The sequence below is a fragment of the Centroberyx gerrardi genome, chromosome 5 (assembly GCF_048128805.1).
Source record: "Centroberyx gerrardi isolate f3 chromosome 5, fCenGer3.hap1.cur.20231027, whole genome shotgun sequence".
NCBI classification, from domain to species: domain Eukaryota; kingdom Metazoa; phylum Chordata; class Actinopteri; order Beryciformes; family Berycidae; genus Centroberyx; species Centroberyx gerrardi.
In genome coordinates this window covers 36,455,064-36,473,154 of record NC_136001.1, presented here as the reverse complement: position 1 = coordinate 36,473,154, position 18,091 = coordinate 36,455,064, and the positions used below count along the sequence as shown (strand labels likewise).

General features: G+C 44.8%; 2 protein-coding genes across 2 annotated transcripts in view; one reads left to right on the top strand and one right to left on the bottom strand.

Annotated features, from left to right (window-relative positions):
• Window positions 1-8,523: 8,523 nt before the first annotated feature.
• trib3 (tribbles pseudokinase 3) lies at window positions 8,524-13,014 on the top strand. Its single transcript, XM_071906047.2, has 4 exons — window positions 8,524-9,282; window positions 10,814-11,092; window positions 11,198-11,490; window positions 12,204-13,014. Exons 2-4 carry the CDS (start codon window positions 10,814-10,816, stop codon window positions 12,763-12,765), a joined length of 1,134 nt encoding a protein of 377 aa, XP_071762148.1. The 5' UTR covers window positions 8,524-9,282; the 3' UTR covers window positions 12,766-13,014.
• A 4,075-nt stretch (window positions 13,015-17,089) lies between these two features.
• The window catches only part of atrip (ATR interacting protein), a 20,239-nt gene continuing 19,237 nt past the window's right edge, over window positions 17,090-18,091 (bottom strand). Inside the window, 1 exon segment of the mRNA XM_078283632.1 lies at window positions 17,090-18,091. This exon segment is cut by the window's right edge and continues 180 nt beyond it. The gene's annotated coding sequence lies outside the window, so the exon portion shown is untranslated.

The window sequence follows — 18,091 nt, the reverse complement described above, 5'->3', positions numbered from 1 at the left end:
AACACAGTGGAAAACAGTGAGAATACAGTGAGAACACAGTGAGAATACAGTGAGAACACAGTGAGAATACAGTGAGAATACAGTGAGAACACAGTGAGAATACAGTGAGAATACAGTGAGAATACAGTGAGAACACAGTGAAAATAGAGTGAGAACACAGTGAGAATACAGTGAGAATACAGTGAAAATAGAGTGAGAACCTGCACAGTTTCAGTTGGGGTTCCTTTAATGAGACCGCAGCATAAAGGCCATGAGCCTCTGACCTCTGAGGTGTGAGGTAAAATATGTATGAGTGTGTGTGTGTGTGTGTGAGTGTGTGTGTGTGAGAGAGAGAGAGCGAGAGAGAGAGAGTGTGTGTGTGTGTGTGTGTGTGTGCGTGTGTTCTAATGGTAGACCATAGTTGAGTCAGCACTTGGCCTCTGATTTCATCACGTTGGTTATGAAAGACACAGAGAGCAATAAACACACACACACACATTAACATTAAGCCAAGAGAGGAGGAGAGGAGAGAAGTAGGAGAGGAGAGGAGGAGAGGAGAGGAGAGATGAGGAGGAGAGGAGAGGAGAGATGAGGAGAGGAGAGATGAAGAGGAGAGGAGAGGAGGAGAGGAGAGGAGAGGAGAGAGGAGGAGAGGAGAGGAGGAGAGGAGAGGAGAGGAGAGGAGAGAGGAGAGGAGAGGAGAAAGGAGAGGAGAGGAGAGGAGGAGAGGAGAGATGAGAGAGGAGAGGAGAGAGGAGGAGAGGAGAGGAGAGGAGAGATGAGGAGGAGAGGAGAGATGAGAGAGGAGAGGAGAGAGGAGGAGAGGAGAGGAGAGGAGAGAGGAGAGGAGAGGAGAGAGAGGAGAGGAGGAGGAGGAGAGGAGAAAGGAGAGAGAGAGAGGAGAGGAGGAGCAGGAGAGGAGAGTCTGATGAGTAAATGAGATGTGGGGAGATGAGAATTGTTAGTTAGCACGCACACACACACACACACACACATCACACACACACACACACACACACTGCTCCCTCTCTATTTCTTCAATATTTCATCATGTGGCGTAAAAACACTCCAACCGTGTCAAGATAACCTCTGTGTGTGTGCTGTGTATTGTATGTGTTAATGTGTGTGTGTGTGTTGTGTGTGTGCGTGTGTGTGTGTGTAGTGTGTTCATAATGATCATTCATAATGTCACTTCACAGACAGAGAGTATTTGGAGAGGAAGCTCCGCCCCTTCATTTGATTGACAGCTGGAGTTTTAGGTGTTTCTGGTCGGCATACAGTGTTTTTATACTCCTGTTGTTGCAGTCCTGAACACAGGGGGACAGTGTTTAAAACAATCACATCGCACCAAAACAAATCATAGAAGAAGAGAGGAACAGGAACCAGGTTTTCTCCACATGAAAAACACCTGATCAGCGTTTTTTGTTGTTGCTCACTAGCGCCACCTGTGGCCAAAACTCCTAATTCATCTTTAACTTCAACACATCTGAAACTTTCCGGTCTGAACCGGTCTGGTCTGAACCAGTATGATCCAGTCTGGTCTGACTCTCAACAGTTCTCAACTGCACCCACCCCCAACCCCCCACACCCCCCCACCCCCCCCCCCCGCGTTTCTCATGGTTTTAGTCTTTAAATGTAGTCAGATTTCAGTCATGGCATATTGGTGAAATTGAATCAGGTATTTATTGACTAAAATAGCCTCTGATTCTAGTCACATTTACTAAAATAATGGCAGTGAAGCAGCAGCACGCTTTTAGTTTAGATGACATTTGCAACATTTAAACATTTTTCCTGTTTTTCTGTTTTTGAACTTGACACTCAAACCGATAAACTGAAACAGTAACTTTTTGTGAGAATAATGTCAGAAACATCACATTTAATCAGAGCAGGTGATGAAACATCATGTGACTGAACTGCAGATGGAAATATCCAGGAAACCTTCAGACTCAGCGAGCCTCCGGTTTTTGCTGGCTCCTCCCACCGAGCTGCTGGCTCCTCCCACCGGGCGGCTGGCTCCTCCCACTGAGCTGTTGGCCCCTCCCACCGGGCTGCTGGCTCCTCCCACTGAGCTGCTGGCTCCTCCCGCCGAGCTGCTGGCTCCCGCCGAGCTGCCACAGGCTGTGAACTCTGCCAGCTGGGTGGGGTCAAAGGTCACAGGCCATCAGACACAACAGGAAACCCACATAATGATGCTGTGACCTCATTTCCTGAAGAGCAGCAGGTGTGCTGTCTGTCTGTCTGTCTGTCTGTCTGTCTGTAGCTCTGTTTCCATTTCCATGTAACTGTCAAAGAGAATAAATCGTCTTCCTGAGTGTCAGAAAACATCCAGCACATGAATAGAAAGCCTGACAAGATCTAGTATTCATCAGTATTGATCAATATTGGACAAATTCTGGTCACATTTGGTCTCATTTCCTGCACTCTGTGATTTTCTAATGTACCAACTACCGCTCATACAAACACATGGAGACTTCACATGTTAGAAACAACACGTATGATGATCGGAAATACTCAACAAGTCTGAAACATCAGATAAGAACCAAAGCAGTTTGTTTGTTGAGCAAGAAACTTTCCATTTTTCATTTTACAGAAACTAAGATGGAAGAATGGAAATAAATAAGAAATAACTCAACTAGTTTTAGTATTCTTACGTTCTGTCACTCTCTGCAGAATATTTGGTCTTCAGTAACTGAAACTTCCACTTTAATCTGAGTGGTCAGAGTGGAAGTTCAGAAGTTCAGCTGGTAGAGTCACAGCTGACAGTCTGAGCTGCTTCAACAGAGACTGATCCAGTTCACACTGAAACACAAACTGTTTGTTTCTGATCTGAAGAAGCTCCGGACATCTGACTCAGACTGAAGAGACGGAGGGAAGAGTCTTATGATTTTATAGAGAATATTATAGAGAACATGAAGATATTTATTTGGCTATCAGGCTGTCAGTCTGCTGTTTTCTACTGTTTTCTAATGTCTCTAAGAGACGAGACAATCTGCTCATCTCCCGATACGACTCGATACCTGATCTGAGTTCAGGATCAATACAACACGATACCATGTGATCAATAAAAGTTCAGTGACAACAAAGTCTGACTGTGCAGAATTCTGTTTATTTCTGAGACTCAAATCTTTCTAGCGATGCCATTGGCTGCTAGAATGTAAACAACAATTTAAAAATGTCATTACAAAGTGACAATAATATAATTTGGATGGAGAGCTTGTGAAACTGTGATGGTCAAGAGTCTCATTAGTGATTACTACAGCAGAATAACATGGAGCTGATATCACCATTCATGTTCCTGACAGCAGAATAACATGGAGCTGATATCACCATTCATGTTCCTGACAGCAGAATAACATGGAGCTGATATCACCATTCATGTTCCTGACAGCAGAATAACATGGAGCTGATATCACCATTCATGTTCCTGACAGCAGAATAACATGGAGCTGATATCACCATTCATGTTCCTGACAACATGCAGACTGACATGTTTTGTATTGAGATATATTGAATTTCCATATAATGTCCCATCACTAGTTAATGACTTATTGATGGTAAAACGATGTCTTATTATTAATGTTTAATGTATTAATGAAGTGGAACAGTGTGTGTTTTCAGACCGGAGCTCCAGATGTGCTGCAGCAGCCGGTCAGGTGCGAAGCTGTTCCTGGATCAGCGGATTAGGGTCAGAGGTCAGAGGTCACGCTCTGATCCCTCGTCATGTGACTTCGCTCAGATCAAATCCAGTTATTTTTGCCTCAGTGGAAGACGCTGCTCCCTCCCCTCGTACCGAGTGATGCTCGCTCGCCCAGTGTGTCTCGCCTGTGCCCGGGACAAAATGACCCCAAAAGGCCCCGACCCCCCTGTCCAATCTGTCCAATAGGTCCGCTTGATATAATAGTCGGTGTGAAACGAACTGCACTGCAATGTAACAACCAAGCAAACTCAACCTGGCTGTGCCAGACCAAACCATTTTTTTACATAATAGGTTAAAGTAAAATTGTTTTCCATCAGTGTGTTATGGAATATTGGAAAATTAAAAAAAAAAAAAAAAAAAATTATGTGACTCATAAATACCACATAAAATTCTCACAAATATATATTTTTGACAAAATATTCCAGAAGTTTATTGACAATTAGAGGGCCCTCCCTGGTCCTGGGACTGGGACAACAGACCCGGCTGCCCCCCACCCCCCACCCCCCCGTCGGTGGGCCTGCCTGGTGTTCGTGTCACAATGTTTGTAACGGCACTCGCTAATTTATACTGATAAAAAGTATTTTTGCTGGCAAACATCTTAGTTACAACTAGACTGAGCTAGCAATTTTGCATTTCAGTTGTGGAGTTTATTAAGTTTAGGCAGCTAACAAAACATTTTGGCTGACAGGCTAATATGATACTGACAGACTGTTAATTCTTTCTACACCAGATCAAGAAACTCAGAGTGAGACAACAGCTGCTGCTCTGTTTCCACACAGCCGATACTGAAATCCTCCTCATCCATAACGGTCTGGAACAGCTGACAGTCTCACCTGCAAGACACTTTACCTAAAACTGACTGTGAAAAGGGCAAGAAACCCCACCAGCACACCACCTTCTCCAGCCAATGCCCTCTGGGAGGCGCTATAGATCACTATAGATCACTATAGATCACCACAGATCACCATGTATCGCTATAGATTATTACAGACAATCAGAGATCACAATAGATCACATAAATCACTACAGATAATCTTAAATCACCATAGATCACTACAGATCATCATAGATCACTTTTGATCGCCATAGATCCCTACCCTAACCTACTCTACCCTGCTCTACCCTACCCTACCCTACCCTAACCTACTCTACCCTAACCTACTCTACCCTACTCTACCCTACCCTACTCTACCCTAACCTACTCTACCCTAACCTACTCTACCCTGCTCTACCCTAACCTACTCTACCCTACTCTACCCTACCCTACTCTACCCTAACCTACTCTACCCTAACCTACTCTACCCTACTCTACCCTACCCTACTCTACCCTAACCTACTCTACCCTAACCTACTCTACCCTGCTCTACCCTACCCTACTCTACCCTAACCTACTCTACCCTAACCTACTCTACCCTACTCTACCCTACCCTACTCTACCCTAACCTACTCTACCCTAACCTACTCTACCCTGCTCTACCCTAACCTACTCTACCCTACTCTACCCTAACCTACCCTACCCTACTCTACCCTAACCTACTCTACCCTACTCTACCCTACCCTACTCTACCCTAACCTACTCTACCCTAACCTACTCTACCCTGCTCTACCCTACCCTACTCTACCCTAACCTACTCTACCCTACCCTACTCTACCCTGCTCTACCCTAACCTACTCTACCCTACTCTACCCTAACCTACCCTACCCTACTCTACCCTAACCTACTCTACCCTAACCTACTCTACCCTGCTCTACCCTAACCTACTCTACCCTAACCTACTCTACCCTGCTCTACCCTAACCTACTCTACCCTGCTCTACCCTAACCTACTCTACCCTAACCTACTCTACCCTACTCTACCCTAACCTACTCTACCCTACTCTACCCTAACCTACTCTACCCTGCTCTACCCTAACCTACTCTACCCTACTCTACCCTAACCTACTCTACCCTAACCTACTCTACCCTGCTCTACCCTAACCTACTCTACCCTACTCTACCCTAACCTACTCTACCCTAACCTACTCTACCCTGCTCTACCCTAACCTACTCTACCCTACTCTACCCTACCCTACTCTACCCTAACCTACTCTACCCTACTCTACCCTACCCTACTCTACCCTAACCTACTCTACCCTACTCTACCCTAACCTACTCTACCCTACTCTACCCTAACCTACTCTACCCTGCTCTACCCTAACCTGCTCTACCCTACTCTACCCTAACCTACTCTACCCTACTCTACCCTAACCTACCCTATCCTACTCTACCCTAACCTACTCTACCCTGCTCTACCCTAACCTACTCTACCCTGCTCTACCCTAACCTACTCTACCCTGCTCTTCCCTAACCTACTCTACCCTGCTCTACCCTAACCTACTCTACCCTACTCTACCCTACTCTACCCTACCCTACTCTACCCTACTCTACCCTACTCTACCCTAACCTACTCTACCCTGCTCTTCCCTACCCTACTCTACCCTAACCTACTCTACCCTACTCTACCCTAACCTACTCTACCCTGCTCTACCCTAACCTACTCTACCCTGCTCTACCCTACCCTACTGTACCCTACTCTACCCTACCCTACTCTACCCTAACCTACTCTACCCTGCCCTACTGTACCCTACTCTACCCTACCCTACTCTACCCTAACCTACTCTACCCTGCTCTACCCTAACCTACTCTACCCTACTCTACCCTAACCTAACCTACTCTACCCTAACCTACTCTACCCTACTCTACCCTACTCTACTCTACCCTACTCTACCCTACTCTACTCTAACCTACTCTACCCTACTCTACCCTAACCTACTCTACCCTGCTCTTCCCTAACCTACTCTACCCTACTCTACCCTACTCTACCCTAACCTACTGTACCCTACCCTACTCTACCCTAACCTACTCTACCCTGCTCTACCCTAACCTACTCTACCCTACTCTACCCTAACCTAACCTACTCTACCCTAACCTACTCTACCCTGCTCTTCCCTAACCTACTCTACCCTACTCTACCATAACCTACTCTACCCTACTCTACCCTAACCTACTCTACCCTACCCTACTCTACCCTAACCTACTCTACCCTGCTCTACCCTAACCTACTCTACCCTACTCTACCCTAACCTAACCTACTCTACCCTAACCTACTCTACCCTACTCTACCCTAACCTACTCTACCCTACTCTACCCTAACCTACTCTACCCTACTCTACCCTACTCTACCCTAACCTACTCTACCCTACTCTACCCTAACCTAACCTACTCTACCCTAACCTACTCTACCCTACTCTACCCTAACCTACTCTACCCTACTCTACCCTACTCTACCCTAACCTACTCTACCCTACTCTACCCTAACCTAACCTACTCTACCCTAACCTACTCTACCCTAACCTACTCTACCCTACTCTACCCTAACCTACTCTACCCTAACCTACTCTACCCTACTCTACCCTAACCTACTCTACCCTACTCTACTCTACTCGACACGTAGACTAAAGTAAATCCATCCCGCATTCTTCTGTCAAATCTTACCTGGCTGTTTACCTGAGCACCTGACACTGTTTGAGGATGATATATTGAGGTAAATATTTGACATGTAGAAGCTTTAATAAAAGATCAATATCAGCCCCATATCAGAATCAGAATCAGATTCAGATTTGTTGCCAGGTACATTTACACATACGAGGTGAGATTGCAGCAAAAGAAATAAAGATAGCAAATAAAATAATAAATGAACAAATCAGAACACAATGAAACTAAGTACAGAAGGAAATGAACAGTGGTAAGACAGTAATGGCTCATGAAGTTGACTATGTTTAAATATTATAATAAATATATATAGACATATATATATGTCTATATATATAGAGAGAGACACAGAGAGAAAGAGAGAGAGAATAGATGTTTCATCTGTATGTGCAACAGTTTGCTCTGATGAGTCTCAGTTGATATTTATAGTGAATGTTACCACTGAGCTACTGAGTACTACTGAGTAGTACTGAGTACTACTGAGTACTACTGTGTAACATTAACAAGGATTAGTTAATGTTAAATACACATGAACAACGGCATTAACCAATGTTGTTATGTTGTTATACATGTTTGTTAATGTTAACTAATGTGTTTACTAACATGAATTAAACATGAATGACAACATTAACAAAGATAAATGCACAATGAAAAACTGCATTAAGTAATGTTCTAAATGATTGTTAATAATGTTAACTAATGTGTTTAATAACATCAATTAAGCATGAACAGTGACATTAAAGACGTTTTTACATTTTATGGTATTTCCTTTAGTGTAACTATAATATTCCCTTAATACTCATGTAATACTTCTGCAGGGACTTACACTGTCTGTAGTACTCAGCAATGAGCTGATGGTACTTTGTGGTATTTTTATCTCCTATAGAAACCATGTAATCCTCTAATATAGTGAGATAGATAAGTTTAGAGTGACCTCATTGTACTTGATGGTATTTTTATGTCCTATAGTATCACTATAATATTCCTATAGGACTTTTTCTATACTTTTAGTTCATACACAGTATATTGTTGTGATATTTCTATAGTATTCCTCTAACATGTATCATAGGATTCCTACAGTTCTTTCTGGTGAAGTCTGTTGCAACACAGACATCTGATTACACTGTACAGCCTGCCGCGCCTGCGCTGTGTGTGTGTGTGTGTGTGTGTGTGTGTGTGTGTGTGTGTGTGCTGATGACCGAACAAGATGGGATTGCAACATGCGAGGCTCCGCCCCTCCTGCATGACGACACCGGCAGAGGAAACCTCGCAACCACACACACACACACACACACACACACACACACACACACACACACACACTGAGCTGTATTTATCCAGCAGCAGACAGCTGAAGCGGGGTTTTCTGTGTGAAGCTCAGAGGATTAAACTTCCCGTCTGTCTGCCGGACTTCCAGCTGATCTCCGGTCAGTTCGGTCTGTTGTCTGCCGGAGGAGCCTCGACATGGAGCGGACACACACCGGCAGAGGGTCCGGGGCGGTCTGGAGGGTCTGGACTCTCTGAAGCTTCACTGAGCAGCTCGTCTGTTTTCCGGTTGAAGCGGCATCGCGTTTCATTTTTAAGACAACCGGTTTATTTCCACTGAAGTCTGCTTTGATACAGGAATATGGATCATACAACTAACAACTAAAAACTACTGACGGACTGTGTTGCGCAACTGAAGGGAGAGAGAGAGAGAGAGAGAGAGAGAGAGAGAGAGAGAGAGAGAGAGAGAGAGAGAGAGAGAGAGAGAGAGAGAGAGAGAGAGAGAGAGAGAGAGAGAGAGAGAGAGAGAGAGAGAGAGAGAGAGAGAGAGAGAGCAGCAGTTCCGGAGCTTCAGCTCCAGTCGGAATTGAACTTCATTTCCAAACCTGCAGAGATCAGATCTGATCTGGGATCCGATCTGTGGGACGACCTGACTCCAAACGCTACCAGACAGAAGAAGACTTAGCAGCAGCCGGACTGGAGTCTGAGATCTAGACTGGCTGTGTACTGGGTGAACTGGGTTTACTGGCTGTACTGGGATCAGCAGAGTGTCTGTTGTTCTGCAGCTTCTTCTGTCCGCTCAGCACAAGGTGAGAAACAACAAACTGACCTCAGATCAGCTCAGCCTCCATATGGAGAGAACAAGTTCAGTGTCTTTTAATGGCATTTTCTCGTGTGCGTGTGTGCGTGTGTGTGTGTGTGTGTGTGTGGGTGTGTGTGTGTGTGTGGGTGTGTGTGTGTCAGGGAAACTAAGAGAGGAGACAGAAATGAGAGTTTTAGTGTTTTTTCCTGGATCACACTGCACTTTAATCAGTTCTGTTACAGGAGCTGGAAACAAGATGGAGATAAAGAGAAACTGTTTTCATTTAACCAGTTTGTAAGTCATTCTGAAGGTCTGTGTGTGTGTGTGTGTGTGTGTGTGTGTGTTGGGGGGTGGGGGGGTGACGTCGTCGTGGTGACGTTGTGACTCAGGGTGTTTCACCAGACTGAAAGTGGTGTTGGCCAATCGGCGTCATGACGACCGCAGGCTCAGACACTTTACACTGCTGAGAGGAGGAAGTGATTCACACACACACACACACACACACACACACACACACACACACACACACACACACACAGTCCTGCTTTCATCAGCAGCAGCTGTTTGGTTTTTCATGGTTTCTGTGTGAGAGCGAGAGAGAAACTATTATTACAGTGTTGTAGTGTGTGTGTGTGTGTGTGTGTGTGTGTGTGTGTGTGTGTGTGTGCAGGAGGTGTGGACTGTAGTTACCGCCTGTATAAACTGTATAAAGTGTTACGTAATGATGCAACCTTCTGAAAGCTGAAGGCAGCGTGTCATCTTACAGGATGTTGCATCATGAAGCCTATAGACACTTTACTGCTGATACTGATCTGAGGTCAGCAGTTCACTTCCTCCTGAATCACTCACTCTGTTCAAACTGATTTTCTGCAGCAGCTCCAGTGGAATTTGATACAGAAAATGTTTCAGCGATCTAAAACATCACCGGTAAACGGCATTCTGGGAAACGTAGTAAATCTCTAACTGCAGTAGGAGCAGACGAGGCAGGCTGAGGGAAAGGCTTCACTTCATCTCTAAATAACTGCTGAATGTGTTCAACATCCGTTTTCCTTCATTTCATGTTTTATTGAAGACAATAAAACTGCGAGCTGATATTTCCAAAGACGAGTTCATCCTCAAAACTGTTTAATATTCCGGTATGACATCAGATACCAAAGTTTTAGTGTCTCCGAAGACATTAGTGAGGGAAACTCTTTCCTTGTCTCTTTGTTCTGCTGTTATGTTGCACAGACTCATACTTTTCATTCATATGTTTCCTCTGGATGTTCTGGTGTTGTGTTCTGTTTATCTCCATTTACTTTATTTATATTCTATTTTTCTGTTGCCTGTTACTATGACCCAGCTTCCCCATAGAGATTATTAAGTTTCATCTTCTTGGTATAAATCAAAGTTATGATTATTATTGTGATTATTACTTCTCACATGGCAGGTTCTCTATACTAAGTTCAAATTCCATTAAAAAATAATGTAAATTCACAAAAAAATGAATCTTTAAATATAATTAACCTGATGATGTCACTTGTCTCCTCCAATCCTAGATGAGTGTAGGCGTGGCCACAACCAGGTCTCAGGTGTGTCTGAAGAGGCTATTGGACGAACCCCAGGACCACTTCCTGAAATGCAAACGACCCTGTCTGGCTCCGCCCCCTTCCTGCCCCGGCCTATCGCCTTGCCTCAGGCCCAGAAGCCCTGCCCCTCAGCCGACCCACAGCCAATCCCTGTCCAACATCGGGCCGTACTTCCTGGTTGAGCCTTGCGAGGGGGCGGAGACTTACCGGGCCGTGCACACACACACACAACAGCAGTACACCTGCAAGGTAACACACACACACACACACATACAATGCAACTTTCAACCTGAGTCGACATAGTAACCGTTGCCAGTTTACCCTAACCCCCCTCCTGGTTGTCATGGTTACCAGGTGCTGCCTCTGCGCGGTTACCAGGAGCGTCTGGCCCCGTACGCCCGGCTCGGTCGCCACGACAACATCTGCGGCCTGTCGGACGTAGTGATTGGCCGGGACAGCGTCTACGTCTTCCTGCCGCGTCACCACGGCGACATGCACGCGTACGTGCGCGGCAGGAAGCGCCTGGGCGAGGAGGAAGCCGGCCGCCTGTTCAGACAGATGCTGAACGCCGTGACGCTCTGCCACCAGCAGGGAGTCATACTGAGAGACCTGAAGCTGCGCAAGTTCGTCTTCACCGACACACACAGGTCCGTGTACTAGTACTAATACTGATACCGCTACTAACACTAATGCTACGAATACTACTACTGCTACTAATACTACTACTGCAGGGAGGGATTCAATAACCGTATCCTCTGGGGGACCGAACACGACGACCACAAACTTATTAGCTGCAAGAAGTTTTCAGACATCCAGAACTTTGTCAGCTAGACAGTCCTCAAGTGAATCAAGCCCTGTAGTGTTAGCCGGGTTAACTGGTAAATAAAGCTGAGTGTCGTCAGCATAACAGTGGAAAGACATGTGATGATTTCTAATTATGAATAAGTGGCATACAGAGAATAACAGAGGATCCAGAATGGAGCCCTGGGGAACACCACAACTGAGGAGACAAAAGACGAGGCAGAGCCTACTTCTACTACTGCTGCCACTAATACTACTACTAATACTTACACTACTACTACTATTGGTATTACTACTTCTGCTAATACTACTGTTATTTACTACTACTAAAGCTAGTACTGCTCCTACTAGCTCCTAGAACAACTACCACTACTAGTCAGAGGTTGTGAAGGTTAGAAAAGTTGACAAGAAAATTTACCTCAACTACAGTCCAGGAGCCACTGAGCAAGGCACCTAGCTACTGGCCAGCTCCCAGTGTGTGTGTGTGTGTGTGTGTGTGTGTGGACCTGAGTTAGCCTGAATAAAGTCTGAACAGTTGGATGTGATGTGTTTCCTTCAGAACGCGGCTCGCTCTGCAGAGTCTTGACGACTGCGTCCTTCTCCATGGCGACCGTGACGACTCTCTGACGGACAGACATGGTTGCCCCGCCTACGTCGGCCCCGAGCTGCTGACCAATGGGAACAAGTCTTACTCTGGCCGCGCCGCCGACATCTGGAGCCTGGGCGTGTCTCTGTACACCATGCTGATTGGACGATACCCGTTCCAAGACACGCAGCCCGCCGCGCTATTCGCCAAGATCCGGCGCGGGGCTTTCAGCCTTCCTGATTGGCTGTCGCCGCAGGCCAAGTGTCTGATTGGCTGCATGCTGAGGAAGTCGCCTGCTGAGAGACTGGAGGCGTCCGAACTGCTTATGCACCCGTGGCTGACTAACCCCTACACACACACACACACACCGCCTCACAACACACACACACCGCCTCACAACACACACACACCACAGCACGACACACACACACCACAGCACAACACACACACACCGCCTCACAACACACACACACCTCTATGTACTAAGCAATGCAATGACGACCAGGTGGTGCCTACATTCACTGAAAAATCCTAACACACACACACACACACACACACACACACACACACACTACTATAGCAGAGTTGTGTTTGCTGTTGATCCTGGATTACTTGACCCTCTGGTGCCTTCCTTCCTCTCTCATGTTTACACTTCCTGGTTCCTTGACTGATTCTGGCCAATTAGGGGCTAGCAAGCCTGGAGCCAGCCAATAGGGTGCCTTCTTCAGAATGTGTGTTTAGTACCTCAGTTACAGTGGATGTAAATAAAAAAGTTTTAAAAACAGTTCTGGTCCTACGGTTGTTAAAATTCCATGCTGTTGTCAAGGAAACCATTTTGTTGGTTTCAGTGTTACCTCCTCTGCTCTGGACCAATAGTAACGAGGTCAAGGGTCAGAGGTCACAGAGGCTTTACTCAACCTGCTCCAACCAGCAGTATCTCCATGATGGAGAAACATGTGTGTTAGTTAATAAAGTGTAAATCTGTAGAACTGTGTGTTAGTTAATAAAGTGTAAATCTGTAGAAGCAGCTAGAAGCAGAGAGCAGCTGAGTCAGCTTGTTGTGGTGTGGCTGTAGATCCATTCAGTAACGTTCTCAGTAAAAGTGAATAGTGTGATAAGGTGGATTTGGTTACTGTGACACAGTAAACTGTCTTGTCTTTAGCCCTAGTCTCTACTCCAAAACACTCTGAGTTGTAGCTTGAGAAGAGTCAGCTCAGTTAACCTGAACAAACTGTTAGCTACCTAACTAGCCGGCAAACACACTGATGTTAATGTGAACATGCTAACGCTAGCTGCTGCTAGATACGTTAGCTAGTGTGCTAATCAGATGTGTTAACAGTGATGTTAGCTGACCAGATACTATGGTTAGCTAGCTAAATAGCCAGCAGGCTAATTTAGCAAAGACACTGATGATGATGACTAATCAAAGCTGTGGTTGTTGTGGTTGTAAACACACTCAAGGCCCAGGACTCCGGATTCAATACAGAAAAGCATGTTTATTAAAGACTGTCTTGAGCTTGGTGTTTCACATCCTACAGCTTCATCAGGCTCCTGTAAAGCACAGGACGTCAGGTATATAAGTAGGAAACGTCATTTCATTGCCTAATTTGCATAAATAATCCAATTAACATATATTACAGTGACAAAACCCCGACAACAAGTATTCAACCTTATCACACAGCAAATTGTGTACAAAATATAAATGCATATAGAGACTACATCAGTATAATATTAGAGGTTACATATAGCCACAGGCCCATTTCACCAACATGGCTGACGCTCTTCAGCAGGTTATTGATCGTTCTCACCGCTGGCAGCAACTTCCTGTCTCCTCTGACTGATCACTGATTTAATGTTTCAACACAATAAGCTGCTGTCACTTCCTGTTCAGACTGCTCCGCTATAAACAGCGATTTGATCGAGGGTCACAACATGCTAACAGACCAGAAACTACCGTTAGCATGGGTTAGCCAGTTAGCATTTAATGGTAAGAACTGATCTATACTGTGTGGAAGTACATCAGCCATGCTTGTGAAAAGGGTCTAAAACAGGGAAGGTTAAAGTGTTCATCTTCATCATCATCAATAAAGCATACAAAATATCATCAAAGGAACTCTATAGAAGCTGACATCATCACCTGGCACCAAAGATCAGCCAATAACAGATGGCAACTGCAGTAGCACACTTTTAACCATTAGATGGCAGCAAACCGACAAAAGTGGTCTAGGGTTTAGTTCCTCTTTAAGAACAAACCTAATCTGAGAAGGTTTTTCCTGTTTTAAACCGTTGCGTTTGTCTGTTTGGTCTTTGTTTTTTCTGTTTGGAGGATTAATAGAGTTGTCAATCAATCAATTAGTCTGTCTGTCAGCAGCAAAGCTCAAAAACTTCTGAACGGTTCGGCATTGAGCCGAGGAACAACTGATTATATTTAGTGGTGATCTGGACAGATCATCGGTTTTTATCCAGAACTATGAACAGAGACTTGATTCTAAATCCTCAGGGCAGATTACAGGGTGAAGAAATCAATTTAACTTCAGACTGAAGTGAGGAAGGCTGGAGGACGGTTCAGTGTTAGTGAGTGTCGGTGCAGGCCGGATCTCTGACGGCCTCTCTCACGGTCTAGTCAATAAAATAACACTGAAATGAAGCTGCTGCTGCCGGGCCGTCCTGGAACCCTCTCAAGGACTCCCTGCAGGTCCCTGAACCCCAGTTTGGGAACCAGAAAACAGCAGCCTGAACCGGTCTGATGTCACATGATGCTGCTGTCTGTCTGTCTTCCTTCAAAATGTCGTCGCTCTGAGGCTGAACGACTGCTGGGAAACTGTGTCGGTCTGTACTGTAATACTGTGTTCCAGTCTGTTGTCCTGCACCACGTGTCTGTACTGTAATACTGTGTTCCAGTCTGTTGTCCTGCACCACGTGTCTGTACTGTAATACTGTGTTCCAGTCTGTTGTCCTGCACCACGTGTCGGTCTGTACTGTAATACTGTGTTCCAGTCTGTTGTCCTGTACCACGTGTGTCGGTCTGTACTGTAATACTGTGTTCCAGTCTGTTGTCCTGTACCACGTGTGTCGGTCTGTACTGTAATACTGTGTTCCAGTCTGTTGTCCTGTACCACGTGTGTCGGTCTGTACTGTAATACTGTGTTCCAGTCTGTTGTCCTGCACCACGTGTCTGTACTGTAATACTGTGTTCCAGTCTGTTGTCCTGTACCACGTGTCTGTACTGTAATACTGTGTTCCAGTCTGTTGTCCTGCACCACGTGTCGGTCTGTACTGTAATACTGTGTTCCAGTCTGTTGTCCTGCACCACGTGTCTGTACTGTAATACTGTGTTCCAGTCTGTTGTCCTGCACCACGTGTGTCGGTCTGTACTGTAATACTGTGTTCCAGTCTGTTGTCCTGTACCACGTGTGTCGGTCTGTACTGTAATACTGTGTTCCAGTCTGTTGTCCTGTACCACGTGTCTGTACTGTAATACTGTGTTCCAGTCTTACAGTACACAATTATTCTCACAGATGCACGTTTGTAAAATCAAAGTATTTTCTTGTTGCCAGTAAAAAGATAAAAACAGAAAGCTGCTGTGACTTCTGTCTGTTCCTGTAAAGACCAGAGGTGGAGACTCGAGTCACATGACTTGGACTCGAGTCACATGACTTGGACTCGAGTCACAGTTTTAATAGCTTGAGACTTGACTTGACTTGGGTTCTGGTGACTTGGGACTTGACTCTGACTTGTACTTTGATGACTTGAAAAGGTTTCTAAAGTCTTGACTTGAGATCTTGTGTTTGTGTAAATGACTTAGATTGAAAGTGATGAGATTTGTTCCAGCGGACGACTGAATTTAAATTCTGTTTTCTGAATTTGTATGGAATGATTGAATTTATTGAAGTTGAAACTGATTATAGAAATCAAACTCATGATGCTCTTACCAAGTTTTTATCCTATTAAAACCATATTGCATTGAAAAGTCCTAGATATTTAGTTTTCTTTAAGATATTAAATTGATACTGGACTCTTGATTTGTTCTGACTTGACTTGCTGTTCTACATTTAGACTTGAGACTCGACTTTAATGACATGGACTTGACTTGGTAATCTACATTTACAGGAAGAGAAATAAAAGGCTGGGATATGAGGCTGATCGCACAATCAGAACCACCAAAACCAGAGTTGATTGGCCGCAGGTCTCTGGCCCCGCCCACCAAACACACGCAGCCCAGCTGCAGAGCGACATGACACACCGGTACAGAGGAATGTTTCCCCCGTAAAAATCATATGTAAAAGTGTAAAAAAAAGGTGATTTGAAAACCCGGCTTACAATCCTGTAAATTTACAGAACTGACTTTTGGTTTTCAAATTAGTTTGTTTACGATTTGCTCCGTACAGCTGCTGCTGCGGCGCTTTCGGTGACAGGACAGACTCTCTGACCACCAGGCCGTGCTGCCGACCAATCAGAGCAGAGCATGACAGTCACATGATCTGAAACCTACGGTCAGTTTCCTGCTGCCTTGCTCAGCGGCAAACATTTATACCACCTCAAGACCTTTTCTGACTGGTCAGCCTCTACTGATAAATTCTCCAATCAGAACTTAAAACTACAATAAATAACAAACTTGATTTGGCCGGCACACCAAAGGTAGAAAATGCTTCACAGCTTAATCTGAAAGCTGAGTGGACAGTATTTTCTGTAGTATTTTCTGTAGTATTTACTCTCTGAAAGCTGAGCAGACAGTCTAACCATATATGGAAATATTTTCTACACAAAAAACACATGAACAGTTTTCACATGGAGTCTTTACTACAAACTTCAGTCAGTAACAGTTTCAGAGTGAGTCTGAACTTCATGAAAACCTCTCATACAACATGTAGTACAGTATTCATTAAGTACTAACACAGTATTCATGTAGTACTAACACAGTATTCCTGTAGTACTAACACAGTATTCCTGTAGTACTAACACAGTATTCCTGTAGTACTAACACAGTATTCATGTAGTACTAACACAGTATTCATGTAGTACTAACAGTATTCATGTAGTACTAACACAGTATTCCTGTAGTACTAACAGTATTCATGTAGTACTAACACAGTATTCATGTAGTACTAACAGTATTCCTGTAGCACTAACAGTATTCATGTAGTACTAACAGTATTAATGTAGTACTAACAGTATTAATGTAGTACTAACAGTATTCCTGTAGTATTAACAGTATTCCTGTAGTACTAACAGTATTCCTGTAGTACTAACAGTATTCCTGTAGTATTAACAGTATTCCTGTAGTACTAACAGTATTCCTGTAGTATTAACAGTATTCCTGTAGTACTAACAGTATTCCTGTGTATTCACAGTATTGTTCAGTTTCTTCAGATCTGATCTTTCAGACACAAACTTCAGAGCAGGAGAGGACAGTGATGTCCTGCGATGATGTCATCGTTCTCACAAATGTCTCTGGAACCAGTCTGTCGACAAGTCGACAGACTGGTTCCAGACAGACTGGTTCCAGACTGACTGGTTCCAGACTGACTGGTTCCAGACTGACTGGTTCCAGACAGACTGGTTCCAGACTGACTGGTTCCAGACTGACTGGTTCCAGACTGACTGGTTCCAGACTGACTGGTTCCTGGTTCCAGACTGACTGGTTCCTGGTTCCAGACTGACTGGTTCCTGGTTCCAGAGAGACTGGTTCCTGGTTCCAGACTGACTGGTTCCTGGTTCCAGACAGACTGGTTCCAGACAGACTGGTTCCAGACAGACTGGTTCCTGGTTCCAGACTGACTGGTTCCAGACAGACTGGTTCCAGACTGACTGGTTCCTGGTTCCAGACTGACTGGTTCCAGACCGACTGTCAGTCAGTAGAA